Below are 18479 nucleotides of genomic sequence, written 5' to 3'. Positions count from 1 at the left end.
GAGATTGACAACTTGGCTGCTCCGATTCCCAACTTAGCCAGGTCACACGATTTTTCCTCGGTGGTACAGCATATTCTTGCATCTTCTCATAAAGCTTTCACTAGAAAGTTGTACGCCAGCAAATGGAAGCAGTTTGCTTTTTGGGCCTCCCAGAAGAATAATGACCCTTACGTTGCCCCAATTGCTGGTATTCTGGAATTCCTGCCTAAGCTTTTTCATGAAGGTGCTGCAGCTGCCATTATGAGTTCAGTTGGCTGCAATTTCGAATTTCCACCTCTGATCTGAAGGTTCTAATCTAATGTCTCACAGACTATGTAGGGCCTTCTTAAAGGGTATCCTTTATCTTAAACCGCCTGTTAGACAACCTTTTACTACCAGGAATCTGAATTTTGTGCTGTCACTGATTATTCTTCACCCCTCCCTTTGAGCCTGCATCATCATGCCATTTAAAATTTCTCTCTTGGAAAACAAGTTCTCTTGGTAGCCATTACCTCAACGCGTAGAGTGTCCGAACTTCAAGCCCTATCTTATCAAACCCCCATATCTGGTGTTTCATTCTGACAGTGTGGCACTGAGGACTTAACCCTTCCTTCCTTCTAAAGGTGCTGTTCTGAGACTAATCTGAATCAAACTGTTTAACTCTCTTCAGTAACCATTCTAACAAGTTGGAGTATATGTTGCATGAGCTTGATGTTCACATGCATTTGAGATTCTATTTGGACAGAATAAAGGAATTTAGAAAATCAGAACAACTCTCTGTTTCTCATGCTGACACTAAGAAGGGGCTACCAGTATCCAAAGTTACTCTTTCCAAATGGTTAACTGACTGCATAAAATTTACATATTCCTCAGTGAACCAACCATTAGAACATGGCATGAAAGCGCATTCCACTAGGGCTGTTTCTAGTTCTTCAGCTTATGCGGCTTGATTGCTTTTGGACACTGTGTGTGCAGCTGCCACTTGGTCTAAGCCACATACCTTTATCATTCATTACAAAGTAGACAGGGCTTCCTTTGGTTCCACTGTCCTCAGGAATATACTCCCGTGAACCACCCAGGATTAGGGTGCTTGGGACTCTACCCATGTGTAAGAATGAACGGCGAGATTGAACAACTTCACATAAAGAAGTTATGTACTTACCATAACGTTCCATGTGAGTTGTTCATCTCGCCTTCATTCTTACATTCCCACTTGCCTTCCCCCTCCAGGTTCTCGAACGAGTAAGACATGTGGTCTGGTAGGTCTTGTTATACGACTTCTTACTCCGGCTGGAGTACCTGTTATGGGTTATATATGTTACATGCTGGGATCAGCAAACTAGATCTGAGGTGAGACATAGAGCATCATGGGATAGGGACTTGGCCTTGAGCTATTCTAAGATCTTTAGCTTATGAAAGCGGCTGACTTGGAGCTGATGAATCGGCTCCGTACCCATGTGTAAAAATGAAGGCGAGATGAACAACTCACATGGAACGTTATAGTAAGTACATAACTTCTTTTTTTTGTACTATTTTAGACTTGGAGACAGCCTTGTACTGTTTCAAATTTTAAATAATAATAATATACAATGAAAAGACATGCCCAAATGCACGTAATTAGTTCACATTGAATGTAGCTACATAAAGGAAATACATTTAAGAGATTGCAATGAGCTGGAATTAATAGTATATACAGTCGAGTTAGAGTATGTTCATATATAGTACTTAGAATTTGAAAACTCAAGGGATAGAACAACATAGTGTTATTAGTTAAATAATTGGTTTATTATTTTTAGATTTTTATTAATACTATGTTACATTAGCAAAAAGTTATGCTAGTTTTTTGTCAATTATATATGTGTGCATATATATATATATATATATATATAGACACACACACACACACACACACACACACACACACACACACACACACACACACACACACACGTAGAGAGCAAATGCATAGTGCGAATCACTAGGTACCACCCATGTCGCTTGGTTCCTTTTTGAATAATTATTTGCAGGAAATAAATATGAATACTGTTCATTTCTTTATTTACGGTTCATACAAGCATTAACTCGGCACGTAAAAATCAACTGCCAATCATTAGCGGACCAGAGTTCTGCTGTGGCGACCCCTAACCGGGAAAAGCCGAAAGACACAACAACAACAAGCATTATGTCTGTAGTATAAAGTTTGTGTTGAGTTGTATTCCTCTTTGGAGACCAACTTTCTCAACAATTGGTATATGTGAAGTTGAACATGATATTGTGATGGGAGACAAAAATAATGTTTTTTTTTTCTTATAACCTGAATTTATATATATCATAGGTCTTATGACTTATGAAATTAATAGAGGTCTTTGTGATGTGGGTAATGGTACTCTGGTTTGTGCTGGCTGGGTGAGCATTCCAGGGGAGGCTTTTGATCTGTCCTGGGTCATTGGGTTGTGGGGGCGTTTACTAAGACACAATTAAAAGAAGTGAAATAAGCAATGATCTAAGCTTCCTTTCGAGTGGTTGAAAGAAGTGGCCCAGAGCTCCTAACTAGCCACAGAGATTGATATTGAATAATCACTTATGAACATGCTGTAACTTGAACACGCGATGGTAAATGAGATGCAACATGAACAAGAACTTTTATCTACCTTCTATTTATGGAACAATATTAATTCTAGACTTGTACAGCACTACTTATCTGATAAACTTCAAAACGTATGAAAGATGTGTTTTGATGGACGTCCTTATGACTTGCGGGCTCGTGGGTGTCTTTATCCTGTTAGTATGAATCTGGGTGTTTCGTCTCATATTACAAGTCCAATTAAAGTTAATATTCAACCTGGCAATATAGTTTAATTTTTACATCATAATTCTAGTCATTTAAATGTTATTCTCATTTTTCCATATAATTAAATGAGATACATTTATAATTTTAAAACTATTGGATATACTCTTACACTACCCCCTCATTAATTAAGATGGTATTAAAATTGTTTATGATTTTTCTAAAATGGAATTTAATACATTTGAATAAAATTGTATATGAATTTCTTGGAATATAGACTATAGGTATTGGTCTCTCCCATCACATACTATTCAAGAGTCAATTTTTTTCTAAACATATTTAAATGTAATCAAAGGAAACAATATATAATCCAATTAAGAATCTGGTCAATGCATAATAATAGAATAACACAAAGTTAGTAACTTGTGACTTTGATATACCTAGTTTAAATTGATTTATTGATTTAAGATATTGTTTATAAGTGGGTATCCTTATCATACGTAAACTAATATTTCATTTAAGATGCTGTAACACACGCTTGAGTCAGGTTTTTGTTTCTAATCATTTCATTATGGGTTGGTTGCTGAGTGGTTTGGATGATTTATTCCTCCCAACAGAAATGTTATATTCCATGGCTAATGGTTTAGATAATTTCAGCTTTAGATGTTTAATATTTGTATTAACCTTTCTGTCCACAGCAGTATTCCAGTGTAATTTGCTTTATTCTTTACGTGACAAGTCATTAACTCCTAAATGTACATTTTTTCTCCTTTTTGTATGTCTGTATTTAATTATCTCTAAATATTAGAGTTCTTTGAAAAGAAGCTGTTTCAGTAAATATCTGAATCTAAATAAAGCTCGTATAATATTTCTGCAAGAAACTCATATAATTAGACAATTTAAATAGAACATTGTTTAAAGATTATAGTATATTAGCTGGTTCATATTTTAAGTCAAAAAGGAGAGGCACGGTGACAGTCTATACCAGAACCTAAAATTATACATATATATAAAGATGGTATGTTGGCAGTGGTAACTGCTGAAGTTAATAACAAATATTATACATTAGTAAATATATATTGGATTCCTGGAATTGGTGCGAAAATTGTTAAAAAAAAAAAAAAAAAAAAAAACTACTTGATGCTATTATACACCTTAAAGGTGAGCTAATTCTTGCAAGAGATTTTAATTGTGTACTATCAGAAGCAGATACCACTAACAGAAAAAAACATAACATTGTTATCTGGGGCAAAACATTTTAACAACTTTTATTAATGACTTTTAAATTACGAGACATTTATGAATTGAAATATGTTAATTCATTGCATTTTACACATTATTCATTTTGTTTTCGTACCCAAACTATTGACAAAATATTTACTTCTAATAGTCTATATTCTAAAATTGATGATGTGTTAATAACCTCTTACCCGTTGTCAGATCACAATGCCATCTTATTTACCATTGCCCTAAAAACTGATAATTTAATGTAAGAATTCCAGCTTACATTACCCAGTTAAAAGACTTTAAGGAGTGGTTTATGAATGAACTAAATCAGTTCATAGAACTAAATGATAATGGTGAAGTTTCGGGCATTATTATTTATTTATTTCCAGTTTGATGACCAGGGAGGTCCACTGGGCTCAAGGAGCCCGTTTTCAGTGGAAACCCGGGGAGAAAAGCTCCATAAAACATAGTAGACATAGTAATAGTTAAGCAAGTAGTACATGTTATAAAGTTAAACATAAGTAAAGTAAAATAGCAGCATAGTATAATATACAATGCATATTTACATGTTTATAGGTTCATACTAGGCTATCTGCCCTAGGACATTTATAAGCCTAGCCAGAGTGTGTCTGGCTTTCACCACCCATTTTAAATTAATTTTGCTATGCCCTTTTTCGAGGTTAGTATACTGTGCCTCTGTCTAACAGTGACACAGAAGTGATATCCGGGGTAAACCTACGATCCCCCATCCACTCATCAAGATTCTTCTTGAAGATAGTCAATGAGGGACTCTGCCTAACCTGGACTGGGATTTTATTCCAGAGTGAAGGGAGCCTCTGGGTTATGAATCCGTCCCTCCAGCATGTCCTATTTATTTCAGTGCTGAGGTTCAAGTCTCTCGAGCTCGTAGCTCGATGGGATTTGGATTTTCTGATGTGCAGCATGTCTATTAATTCCGGATTGGACATGGCTTTATACGTCAGGCACAGATCGCCTCTGAGCAGACGGTATGCCACTGAGTAGAGCTGGAGTTTCTTTAACCGGGCAGCATATGACATTTGTTTGAGCCCTTTGATCCTCTTGGTGAGGTACTTTTGGGGTCTTTCCAGTTGCTGCAGGTGTCTGGTAAGGTACATCCCAAAAGGGGCATTGTACTCAATTATGGGCCTGATGAGGGATGAGTAAAGAGGCACGATGACCTCCCCTGATCTAGATGTGAATCCCTTCATGATTAGGTGGGCTATATAAAATGTTTTTCTAACCACTTTGGCCACGTGGTTGTCAAATGAGAGATTGCTATCAACTTGGGTCCCCAGGTCCCTAATTACTTCTTACAGATCAGTCTTTAATGGATTACCACCTATGTGGTAATTTGTGGGCAGTTTGTTTTTGCCAAAGGGGATGACTATACACTTTTTGGCGTTTAGCTTGAGGCCATGGCTCTGGCACCAGTTGTCTGTTTCTATGAGGCCCTTTTGGAGGATGCTTGTGTCGGCTGGAGAGTCTATTATAGCGCCCAGTTTGCAGTCATCTGCGAACTTGGTCAGCCACAGTCCTTCCGTGTTGGTCTGTACCTCCGAGAAATATATACCGAACAGGAGAGGTCCCAGGACTGAGCCTTGTGGGACGCCACTTGTAACTGGTTTGAGTCTGACATGACTCCAGCAATTCTAACCATGTGGGTTTTGTCCTTGAGCCAGTTTGCAACCCATCTAGTGACATAGGGGTTTATATTTAAACTAACTGGTATCTCAACAAAAGGAAAGAAATGGGAGAAGGAATTGAAAATGTTATAGTCTAAAATAGATAATTTAAAAATAATTGTTAAACCAAATGACAAAATTGTTAATTTTTAGTTAAAATCACTAAGTCAAAGATATCTAGATAATCTGCAACATATAATCACAATACAACTAGAAAAATGGAAGATTTCCTCCTATTCAGTTAATCCCAAAACCTGCATAAATTAGCCATTAGATCCAAGAAAAAAAATCAACTATATTAAATAAAAATCAAGGGGGAAAAATTATTGAAATGATGGATTTAAATGACATATTGGAATGTTTTATATATCACTATGAAAATATCAATTACAGTTCATCAATTTGACAAAGACATTAATAAGTAATATTTTGAAAAACAATATTCATCAAACATTAACTAATGAACAAAAAATATTATTGATAAGCCCATCTTATTAAAAGAATTAAAAGATCAAATTAAAAATATCAAAACAAATAAAGCTGCAGGTCTTGATAGGTTAATACCATATGTGTGTATATATATATATATATATATATATATATATATATATATATATATATATATATATATATATAATAAACTTATACCTAATAATATTATAAAGGTTTTCCAGAAAGTATTTGAAAAAGTTAAAACTTCTGTGGTTGTTCCCTCTTCCTGGGATTATACCCTTGTTTCTCCCATTCATAAAAAAGATAAGGATAGTAAGCACTGTTCTTCTTATAGACTTGTATCTTTGCTCAGTGTTGATTATAAATTATGTCTGTTCTTGCAAGAAGATTAAATCATATACTGGCAAAATTAATTAACGAGGGTCAGACAGGTTTCATCTTAGGTAGAAAAGTTCATGATGATATAATTAGACTAAACACATTAATTGACTTGGCCAACAAAAAGAAAAAAGAATTAACAGTAATAAGTTTAGATATAAACAGAGCATTTGATTCTATTAGCTGATTATATTTATTAAAAGCAGTTAGAGAACACAACTTTTCTGAATCATTTATTAATCTTATCACAAATCTATATAATTCTTATTCGTTTGTGAAAATTGGTTCCTTTTTGTCTAAATCTTTTAAAATCTTGATGGGTATAAAGCAAGGTTGCCCTTTAGCCCCTTTACTTTTCGCTATAGCTATTGAACCATTTGCAAATTTTATTAGATCAAATGATGAAATCAAAGGTTTTCTGATTGATGAGTTTAGTTGTAAAATTCTGTTATTTGCAGATGATATTTTAATAATTACAAGCGACATAGCATCTTCTTTATCACAAATTATGTCCATAAATTATTTTGAGAAGATGCCAGGCTTAAACTTCTTAATAAACAAAACAATCACTTCTTTTCTAAATGGGTTCCTATTGCATTATCGAATTGCTGAAGCTTTGAACCTGAAAACATTGAACACAAGTGTTCAAAGTTTCAGCAATTCGAATTAAAAAACAAAACAAAAAAAAAACAAAAAAAAGGCTCAGTAACTGTTGTAAGCTGGGGGGCAAGCCCCCCTGCACCCCACACCCCCCCTCTTTAAATATACCAACTCCGAGATTGCACTACAGTGCAGTAAAGGGAAATACTTTCTGACCGCTGGCTTTTTTTTTTCTTTTTTTGTGCTCGAAATTATAAAACTTCAAACATACAAGTTCGATCTTGTGGTGTTCAAAGATGTCCTTCAAGGATGCATCTGCAGTCCTAACATATGGGTTGTCCTGCCTCAGGCAGCCCTTCGGTCGGCCGGATTCCAAAGTCTGGGTCTGGCCTCGGCTGATGTTGCACTTCACCCGACGTCATAGCTGCTGTGAATTGGGTATAAAGGCATCAGCCGACGCCATTTTCCTCAGTCTTTCTTGCCGCTGTGCCAAGCAGAAGCTGTTCGCAAGTGCCGGTCGGTCAGATCCAGAGATTTCTACTACCGAAGACTTCTAAAAGCTAAGTACCCGTTGGGGACTCTTTCTTGCCTCAGCCGATGTCAGAAAAAGTAAATAATTGTTTAACTTGTGGGAAACAAATACCTCATAAGGATTTCCACTCTTACTGCCTTCCTTGCTTAGGCCCAGACCACGACGTATCAGTTTGTCTAGCCTGTGCTTCCTTCAACCGACGGACACTTAGACGTCGGTCGGAGTTTGCGGAGGAGTTTTTTGGTCCCGCTTTTGCTTACAAAATGCCGTCAGAGACTCCGACTTCGCAACTAGCTAAAAAGCGTAAGGAAAAGGACCGACGCTCGCGGTTTCGGCCGAAACCACGGTTAAGCCTACCGCGAGTGTCTCTGTTTCGGCTGAAACAGAGTCCTCGGTTCTTCCTTCGGCCGAAAGCATACCTCCGACAGCCGAGGCCTCACACAGCATGGCTGAATCTGCTACGAAATTTCTCCTGCTGTAGCAAGCACCCAGGATTTATCAGATACTATTCCTTTAGACATATCTACTCCTGCACGTGGAGCTGCTAGGCCCCCTGCATCTATGTCCATCAAGGCTTTTTCTAGGGCTAAAGCAGCTAAATCTTCTAAGGCCTTGCCTGCTAAAGCCCCACACAGGCCTACTTCTAGTTCCCAAATGCTTAGCCTGGCTGAGGATCTCATTTCCTTGATCAGGGGATCCCAACCTCAACCAGACAGGGCCTCTCAACCCCCTCCAGAGAAAAGGCCTAGAGCAGAGCCCCCCGATCCAGTGTCCACTGACTACTCCTCGGATGAGTCATAAAATTCATATCCTCCAGAAGGCCCTTATTCTCCATATGAGGATTCTGATGCTGAAGACTCCATTCCTTCTGCCTCTCCTCCTGAGGAATTTTCTTTTGGGGAAACCTTGCATGCTATGAGAGAGCATTTTCAATGGCAGGGCCAGGATTTCTCAGATTCAAGGAAAAGGCTTAGGACCTTTTTACATTTACCACAGCATAGGCCTTTAGCCATTCCTCCAGTACCAACAGTTGTGGATGATGCATTTAATGATGCCTGTACTGCTCCTGACTCTCTTCCCCCGGCCCCTGCCAAACCCGACAGATATTACAGGGTCCCGGACGCACACTTTCACTTGTATAAGGCTCCTATTGCAGATCCTGAAACCATTTCTCAGGGCCCCAAAGCTGTAGCAGCTGCCTCTGCCAAAACCCCTCCCTCTGAAAGAGAATCTAGAGCATTAGAGAGATGGGGTAAAAGTTTACACTTCTGCTACTCTTTCGGCTAGGGCCTTAAACTGCCAATTCCACATGATCCAGTATCAGGAATTTTTGTTAGACCAGCTAAATAAAAACTGTCCTCTCCTGAACCTATAGACCGTAAGTCCCTTCAGGATTTGGTACATAACACTCAGCAGGTCAGTAATCATTCTTTAAAATGCGGCTATGATGCACTGGAGGCTTCCTTTAGGTCAGCCATGACTGGAACCGTGATCAGAAGGCATGCATGGTTAGAAGAGCAAACCTTACCAGACCATGTCAAGTCAAGGCTCCTAGATGCTCCCATGGAGAAACAAAGTTTGTTTGGTTCCCCTGCACAGCAAGTGCTAAAGAAGGTGGAAGAAAAAGCAAAATCTGTTCAAACAGTCAAGGATTTCTTACAGGTCCAACCTCCGAGGTTTAGTAGAAATTGGCCTACGAAGACTTGGTCCTTTCCAGACACCTCCAGAGCACAGAGAGGCCGAAATAGGCACCCAAGAGGCAGAGGTCAATCCAGAGGGGCCTACAGGGGACGTCAGTGGCAGCCTAACAACCAGAGAAGTACTGCCACAGATCCAGCTACTTCCACTTCAACAGGACAGACACAATGACTTTGCTGTGATACCGCCTACCAGGGAACAATTGGAAGCACCCTTAGGCGGAAAACTAGCCTTATTTTCCGTAAACTGGCATTACATTACAGGAGACAAATGGATTTTACAGACAATAGACAAAGGCTACAGGTTTCACTTCCACACTCTACCAAAAAAGAGAGGAATGCCAAACCTACCACTAAACCAAAAAACAAACGCTCTAGCACAAATCAACCACTTACTAAGAATGAGAGCTATAGAAAAGGTACCAGCAATGGAACAAGGGCAAGGATTTTACTCCAGACTTTTCCTGGTACCAAGAAAAGAAAACCAATGGAGGCCTATTCTCGACCTGTCCGCTCTGAACACATATCTCATTGTTCCAAAATTCAAAATGCTGACCCTACAGCAACTTCTTCCCATGCTGGGCAAGGAGTCTTGGCTGGTGACTCTAGATCTCAAGGAGGCATACCTGCACGTCCCTATACGACCAGATTGCAGAAGATACCTCAGATTTCTTGCAGGATCAGAGCATTATCAATTCTCAGCATTGCCCTTTGGCTTATCTACTGCTCAGAGTATTCACGAAATGCCTGGCATCAGTAATTGCTCATTGCAGGCTTCAGGGAATTCAGATTTATCCATACCTGGACGACTGCCTGATACAAGCGGACAACAAGACCAAATTAACACAAGATTTGGAAAAGGTTATACAACTACTGCAAGCCCTGGGATACACAGTCAACATGAAAAAGTCAAGACTGTTACCATCCCAGAGGATAACATTCTTGGGTGCAGAACTGGACACTTCAAATCAGATGGCATTTCTCACAGCAGAAAAACAAAAGCAACTACCACTCTATTTCAGGGCATTGACAACACAGAACCAGCTTACAGCAAGGAAAGTCCTGCAAGCCCTGGGTTACATGGCATCCTGCATAATATTGGTTCCGCATGCCAGGCTGCATATGAGGAAGTTGCAATGGTACCTAAGGAATATATGGTCTCAACACAAACACAGCCTAGAAGTTCAGATTCCAATAATCCCATGCCTGAAGCAAGAATTCCTGTGGTGGGCTCAGGCCTGTCTGTTGAACAGAGGACTGCCCTTCCACAAACCTCACCCAAGCCAGACTATCACCACGGACCTAGGCTGGGGGGCACACATGGTGGACAACTGTATACATGGCCTATGGACACAAGACCAGCTGAACCTACACATAAATCAAAAAGATGCTGGCAGTGAAACAGGCAATCCAGACATTCAGACCGTTTCTTCAACAGGGTCATTTGCTGATAAGGACGGACAACACCACAGTCATGTGGTATATCAACAAACAAGGAGGCACACATTCATATCCTCTATGCCGGATGGCAATGGACCTATGGAATGTAGCTCTGAACCTCAACATTCAGCTCCAGGCCATATTTGTGCCAGGAAAAGAAAATATTCTAGCAGACACCTTAAGCAGAACTACCACGGATGCCCACGAATGGATGCTGCATCCAGACATCTTCAAATCCATTACAAAGAAATGGGGACTACCAGAAATAGACCTGTTTGCATCCCCACACAACCACCAATTGAGGAAATTCTGCACAAGGACATCCCACCCACTAGCTTGGAAGGTGGACTCCCTCTCCTTCAGTTGGGAAAACCTGACAGCATATGCATTCCCACCTCTTCCTTTGATGCACAAAGTGCTACTGAAGATCAAAGAAGATCGCCCAAGGATCATCCTGATAGCTCCAGACTGGCCGAGGCAGCATTGGTACCCGTTACTGAGGAGTATGGCTCGGACACACGCATGGCCCCTACCTCTAGTTCCTTTACTGCTAACACAGAACAACTTCAAGATCCTACACCCAAACTTGAAAACACTACAGCTGGCTGCCTGGAATATTATATAAAACAAAATAACCCAGATTTATCCCAGAGGGTTAAAGACATTATACTGGAGGCTCGCAGACCCTCCACAAGGAAGGCTTACTCAGCCAAATGGAAAAGATACCTCATTTGGAGTGCAGCAAAAGGAGAAAGTGTATCATTACCAAACATAGCTAACATCCTGGAATACTTAGCAGACCTTTTCCACAATGGCCTGTCTTACTCCTCCATTAAGATTCATGCATCCGCAATTTCAGCAAAATACAACATGGATCCTCCAGTCTTCTCTCATCCTCTACTCAGGCAGTTTCTGAGAGGAATTAAAAATGTAAAGCCTCCAAGGAAGCCACCTTTGCCTACATGGGACCTCAACTTTGTCCTGGAAATTGCATTAGATTTTGTTACTCTTTTCATGGAAAGACAACTCCAGAAAACATCAGGCCTCACTCCACAAGAGCTACAGCCACTACTACAGCTTTCTTACGAGGAGTGGCTACCAAAGACATTCTAGAGGCTACTACTTGGAGCTCCGTGCATACATTTGCCAAGCATTATAATCTACCTTTATACTCCAGATCCCGAGCAGGTTTTGCAACTGCTGTTTTGCAAGGGATCTTAACTACACCATAATCATTTTAGTGCCTCCTCCCCCAGTTTGGCTATGGTATTCTACCCATATGTTAGGACTGCAGATGCATCCTTGAAGGACATAGTACAGTTTTGTACCTACCATAAATGTAGATGTCCGAGAGGTATGCATCTGCAGTCAGGATTACCCACCCTCCTTCCCTCTGTGGTACTCCTAGGGTATTTGCCCATCTTGTAGCTAGCTGGGGGAATCTATTATGGTGTATTTGTTTGTATATATGTATATACATGTTATTTTTGTTTGCTCTCTACTGTTTGGAATCATTTGCATTTATCCAAATTTAGCCTTCCTAGAGGACACCTGGCATCTGGGGCAAGAAACACTGAGGAAAATGGCTCGGCTGATGCCTTTATACCCAATTCACAGCAGCTATGACGTCGGGTGAAGTGCGACATCAGCCGAGGCCAGACCCAGACTTTGGAATCCGGCCGACCGAAGGGCTGCCTGAGGCAAGACAACCCATATGTTAGGACTGCAGATGCATACCTCTCGGACATCTACATTTATGGTAGGTACAAAACTGTACTTTTTATAGGTTCGATTACGTAATACAAACCCTTTCTAAATAGCTTCACGTTATTCATTTGGAATAATACTCGGGTCAGTTGTCCTTGAAATATTGTCCAGCCTTCAATAAAAGACATAACTCAGGTTAATTATATAAATCTAATAAATAATGTCAAAAAGTTTAATAGATGATTGGAATAAATTCTTTTTTACAATGGAAGATAGGCTTACTTTGATAAAAATGATTATATTACCAAAAATATTATTTTATATACAATCGTTAATATTTCTTCCCACAAAGAAAACTCCTTTCCTTTCAGCTGTTCCTGTTAGAGGTCACCACAGTGGATCATCTGTTTCTATTTCTTCCTGTCCTCTGCATCTTGCTCTGTCACACCAACCACCTGCATGTCCCCTCTCTCACCACATCCATAAACCTTATATTAGGCCTTCCTCTTTTCCTCTTACCTGGCAGCTCCATCCATAACATCCTTTTCCCAATATACCCAGCATCCCTCCTCAGCACATGTCCAAACTAATGCAGTCTTGCCTCTCTGGCTTTGTCTCTAAACCGTCCAACTTGGGCTGACCCTCTAATATACTTATTCCTAATCCTGCTCACCCTTCTCACACCCAGTGCGAATTTTAACATCTTTAACTCTGCCAGATCCAGCTCTGACTCCTGCTTTTTTGTCAATGCCACTGTCTCCAACCCGTATAACATAGCTGGTCTAACTACCCTCTTGTACACCTTCCCTTTCACTCTTATACTTATCTGTCACAAATATCTCCTGACACTCTTCTTCACTCTGCCTGTACTGTCTTCTTCACCTCTCTTACACACCAATACTTGGAACTGTTGATCCCAAGTATTTAAACTCATCCACCTTCGCCAACTATACTCCCTGCATCCTCACCATTCCTCTATCCTCCCGTTCATTTACACAATATATTCTTAGTCTTACTGACCTTCATTCTTTTCCTCTCTAGAGCACATCTCCACCTCTCCAGAGTCTCTTCAACCTATTCTCTACTCTAAATAACAATGTCATCTGCAAACATCATAGCCCACAGGGACTCCTGTCTGCTCTAGTCTGTCAACCTCTCCATCACCATCGCAAATAAGAAAGGGCTCAGAGCTGATCCTTGATGTAATCCCACTTCCACCTTAAATGCATCCGTCACTCCCACTGCAGACCTCACTGTTGTCACACTACCCTTGTGCATATCCTGTATCACTCTTACATACTACTCTGCCACTTCCATCTTCCTCATACAATGCCACAACTCCTTTCTAGGCACCCTGTAATATGCTTTCTCTAAGTCCACAAAGACACCATGCAACTCCTTCTGATCTTCTCTCTAGTTTTCCAGCACTCTCCGAGCAAACATTGCATCTGTAGTGCTCCTTCATGTCATGAACCCATACTGCTAATCACTAATAATCACCTCCCTTCTTAACCTAGCTTCTACTGCTCTTTCCCATAACTTCGTGCTGTGACTGATTAGTTTTATCCCTCTGTAGTTGCTGCAGCTCTGCACATCACCCTTATTCTTAAAAATCGGTACCAAACACTTTTTCTCCATTCCTCAGGCATCCTCTCACTTTCCATGCCATTCTAAAGATATCCTCGGTTGATTGGGATACCATAAGAATTTGAGAAGAATTGTCTTTAGCTTAGTTTTCCACAAAGAAAACTCTTAAGTTAAATACAATTCTTCTTAAATTCTTATGGTATCCTAATAAACCGAGAATATCTTTAGAATGGAATTCTAAAAGTTGGGAAGATGGAGGGGTAGCATTCCCAAATATCTAATTATATGCAAAATCCACTATTATTAATATATCATTATGGTTACATTTTTCTTGTTCTACTTGGAAAACTATACATGAACGATTAATTCCAAATAAGAGATACAACCTTATTCCCCAAAATTTATTTGGAGTCAATACATTCTATTGGATTTTAAAACATTTCACAAATGATGAAAAAAAAATAGTACCACTTATTCTGTTAGTAGATTGTTATTCATATATTTAAGGCATTTATAGATACCTATATAACTTCACCCAACCTATAGATACTCCCACACACGCATTGGTAAGGCTACAGAAAGAAAATCTGTACTTGATTGGATCCTTACAAATCAAATACTGCCCCCTACCAAACTCTGAGCGACCACAGCCACACTTTTATCCTTAGGCAAAAACATGAAATAATTAACTCTCTCTCCCTTCTACAAACCCAATCTAACAAAAATTTTTTTTAGAGACCACTTCATAAGAGCTTTGCAACATTACAACTGTTCTCCCATCAAAACCCTTTCATTAGACAAAGCAGTTGATTACTTCACCTCCACATTCCTAAATTCCCTCAAACAACTACCCCCTTAAAAACTATCAGGATATGTAGCAACCCCATCCCTTGGCTCCAGAAAACCCCAAAAGCTCTACTTAGAGCCAGGAGTAAAGCCTGGAAAATCTGGCACCACACCAGATCACCCTCAGCTAGGCAAACCTTTCACGAGCTCTGAAACAAAGCAAGAAAGCAGGTTAAGCTCGATAGACAAAATTACTGTATCACTCAACAAAACAAATACAGTATCAAACTGCAAAAATTCTGGGCAACAATAAATAACATCCTGCAGCCCGGAAGAACCACCACTCCAGCACCCAATATAACAGGTACAGACCTGGACATAGCCTCCAGCTTTAATGACTGTTTCACCTCCTTTATTCATAGAATCTTTTTAACCCCTAACAAAATTGAATTGATTTGCAAAACAAAGAAAAGTAAATGTTGCAGATGTAACTGCGATTTAGATGCAGATTGGATTCCTATGGTTTTAAGATGTAAATTGGCTGTATCCTTTTGGAATGAATTTAAAATGTTCTCTCAGGCTTTATGGACAGATAAATGTAATATATCTTCACTTATTTTGTTTAATGCTCTAGTGCCAGATGTTGCCCCTAGATCACAGCTGCCTCTCCTTTGCTCAGTATTATCAATAGCCAGAAAAATTGTCACTAAAAATTGGAAATGTAAAATTGCTTTATCCTTTAATGATTTCACTATCTTAACTAAAAGTCTATGCAAGAGCGAGCTCTCAACATCAAAAATAAGGACATTGAATATCACTCAGAAAAAATACTGGCAAAAAACTGCATGATTTGTTAGAAAAATATTAATGGCATATTTGTTATCTCTCTTTTCTTTGAACATATGTAAGTAGTTAGTTGTTTTTTTCTACATTTGAATTGTATACATTTAAGTTTATAAAGTCAATAAAAATTATTATAAAAAAAAAGAAATTGAGCATATTTAAGTAAGTCCTGTCTAAGACCCAATGCCTGGTAGTCCAGAGGACCATGTTTGCTTAATATGTAATACATAGTGTTGGACAGTCAGGGTTGAAAACCTAGGGTTCTGAGTTTGAGATGCTTGTTGTTCATGCTGTGGCATTCAGATTAACAAGGTAAGTAGCTAGAGTCTGCGTAAATACATGTGCACTTGGAACAGGCTATCCTAAGTTTGAATATGTAGATGGAATGTAATTTTGAGTAATCTCTTTTGCTGTTTTCTGTTTGACTTGGAGCAAAACTTCTGACCTTTGCATTTGTTTCTTTGTGATGTATATTGTTCAATGTATATCAGTAGCAGTATCCATCTTGTTGGTTTGTAAACATATTTTCTCTGAATAAAAAGGAATAGGATTCTAGAAATAGTACCTTTTTTATACTGGAGTTCAATTTTCAGTAATGTAAAAAGAACCTCTTTAAGCACCAAAGTTACAAGATTTTATAGAAGTGATTTATTTATTCATTCATTTTGTTTTTCTTTTTTTTTTTCTGTAGAGTCTTTTAAGTTGATCTGCCCCTGAGTGGGAAAGACAAGGTGATTGAAAAGGAAAAATAAGATATTAATGGAAGCTGCTACCAGGAAAGGCTATGTGGTAGGAGATGCACTGGGGTCAAAGTCGTGTCATAATGAATTCCCCTGTACAGGGGTGACAATGAAAGCAGATGTTGCAATGGGACAGAGCCCTGTTGAGGCCAATCTTGAAGCTAGTCTGGTGAAAAGACATACTCAGGACTGTGATTATGAAGTTGAAGGAAATGCTGGAGGCCTTCTGCTATCTGTTTCTGAAAAAAATTCACATACCGTATCAGAAGAAAATGTGACTGGATCTAAAAAGAAAAAAAAGGCAGAGATGTTGCCATATATTGAAGAAGTAAAAAGTAAAAGAGGAAGAACAAAGAAGGCAGACAGCTGTTACTTGTACTATTGTACGTATGAAAACTTCAATAACGTGTAGTAAGCTTTCATAGATAACAGTGCATAAAAACAGTAATGTTGCATGAGGTGTTTTATTTCATTGAGGAAATTAAAAACTGATCCCATGTTGTGACATAGTGTACGTAATTGTTTGATGGAGTAACTTGACTGCTACAGTACTGTCAAATTTCAGTCACTGCCTGGAAAATATTTATAATAGGATGCGTGATGTAATTGTGTTTCATGGGTGCAATGGAGCTCTTGCCCATTCCCATTGGTGTCACCACTTTGATATTAGATACTGCTCTATAAAAAGAGGGGTCAACACTTGGTGTCCCTTCCTGTAGTGCATCCTGTGACCCAAATGTGACAGCAGCATAAGCATGTGTAAGATAGTGATGACAAATTTCCTAACCTGATTTCTTTACTTGTTTGTGAATAACAACTTTGAGATCAGCTGTTTTAATCTGCATGAATATTGTTTGTGTTTGGTCTTTGGTCAAGCAGTGGATGTGTACTTAATACGTTATATGCATGATTTGTGCTGCTAAATTGTATAGTGACAAGAAGAAAAAGAAAAGAAATGGCTATTAAGGGAGTCTTAATAAGGGCCGTCACTTCAGAAATTTCATCTGTTTTGTGGATAATGTAAGAGATGGGATTGATAAGGGTTATTATCTGAACTTGTTTAAAAGCTTTAGTATAAATTTGAGACAGCTCAGTAAAACATTCTTTTCTTCCTTTGCTTTTTTTTTTTTTTTTATTGCTGGTTCTTCACCTGTTTGCCCTAGGTTATCACGTCCTAATGCACTATCGACCTATTTGTTCACATGATCCTTGACATACTAGAAGTTTGAGTGGGAGAGGCGTAAGCCAAGAACTGCAGTTGCAATCCACCAAGTTTAATAGGTGGTTTGAATGCTCCTAACATTCCTGTTGGCTGGAGAGCTTGGAACATAGCCTGCTGTGCTGAGCCATCGTGAATGTGAGACTGTACATGTTGCACTCCAAGCTAAAATGCATGTATTCATTGGCATCCCCTTTCCCTTAGGTGTCTTTTGTAGCAATGTAGCTTCATCAACTTTGCCAGGCACAGGGAGTTGATACTCGCTACTCATTATCATCCTTTCTTGCCTAGCTCTTCCACTGAGTGAGCTGATAGTTGAACTCTGATCGGCTGAGATATAGTCATGGCCCAGAATCTTTGCCCCAACTAAGCTTCCTATTTTTGTCTTGATTGTAGTACATTTGGGAAGGTTTTTATTGAGAAAAAAATTTTACTTTTTTTTTCAGTCGTCCAAAAAGCCGATACTAGAAAAGAACTGTATGGTCTTCATATTGATCACTGCTGCAGTAGCCTAAGGTATATGTGTTATATCTTGCCAAGGATACAATGGTCAGCCAGCTTCCAAAGCTTCAGGGCACCTTCCTCATGCCCAAAGTGTTAGCTTGAACACCAAGACCTTCCTTTCCTGTTGCCAAAGAGTACACTTCTCTGAGGCTTTCAAGCATCAAGGGTAGGATTGTGCTGATGTTCTTCGTGTTTCACTGTTGCAGTCATTACATTTGGGTTATTTGCCTGCAGGTAGCCCTCAGCCGGCCTGATTATCAAAGTCTTGGGTCCTGCGTCGGATGCTGTCTCTTCTT

At 39.2% G+C, this 18479-nt stretch overlaps 1 protein-coding gene across 1 annotated transcript in view; it reads left to right on the top strand.

Moving 5' to 3' along the window:
• The window catches only part of GTF3C2 (general transcription factor IIIC subunit 2), a 2978836-nt gene that overhangs the window by 255637 nt on the left and 2704720 nt on the right, over positions 1 to 18479 (top strand). The window contains exon 2 of the mRNA XM_044075341.1: positions 16412 to 16843. Coding sequence (XP_043931276.1) covers positions 16480 to 16843 — 364 coding nt within the window. The 5' untranslated portion in view covers positions 16412 to 16479. The remainder of the gene's footprint in view (positions 1 to 16411; positions 16844 to 18479) is intronic.

The sequence above is a fragment of the Protopterus annectens genome, chromosome 6.part1 (assembly GCF_019279795.1).
Source record: "Protopterus annectens isolate FY-2018-M chromosome 6.part1, PAN1.0, whole genome shotgun sequence".
Taxonomy (NCBI): domain Eukaryota; kingdom Metazoa; phylum Chordata; order Ceratodontiformes; family Protopteridae; genus Protopterus; species Protopterus annectens.
Note: the sequence above shows the minus strand (reverse complement) of the source record. Positions and strands in the feature narration are given on the sequence as shown.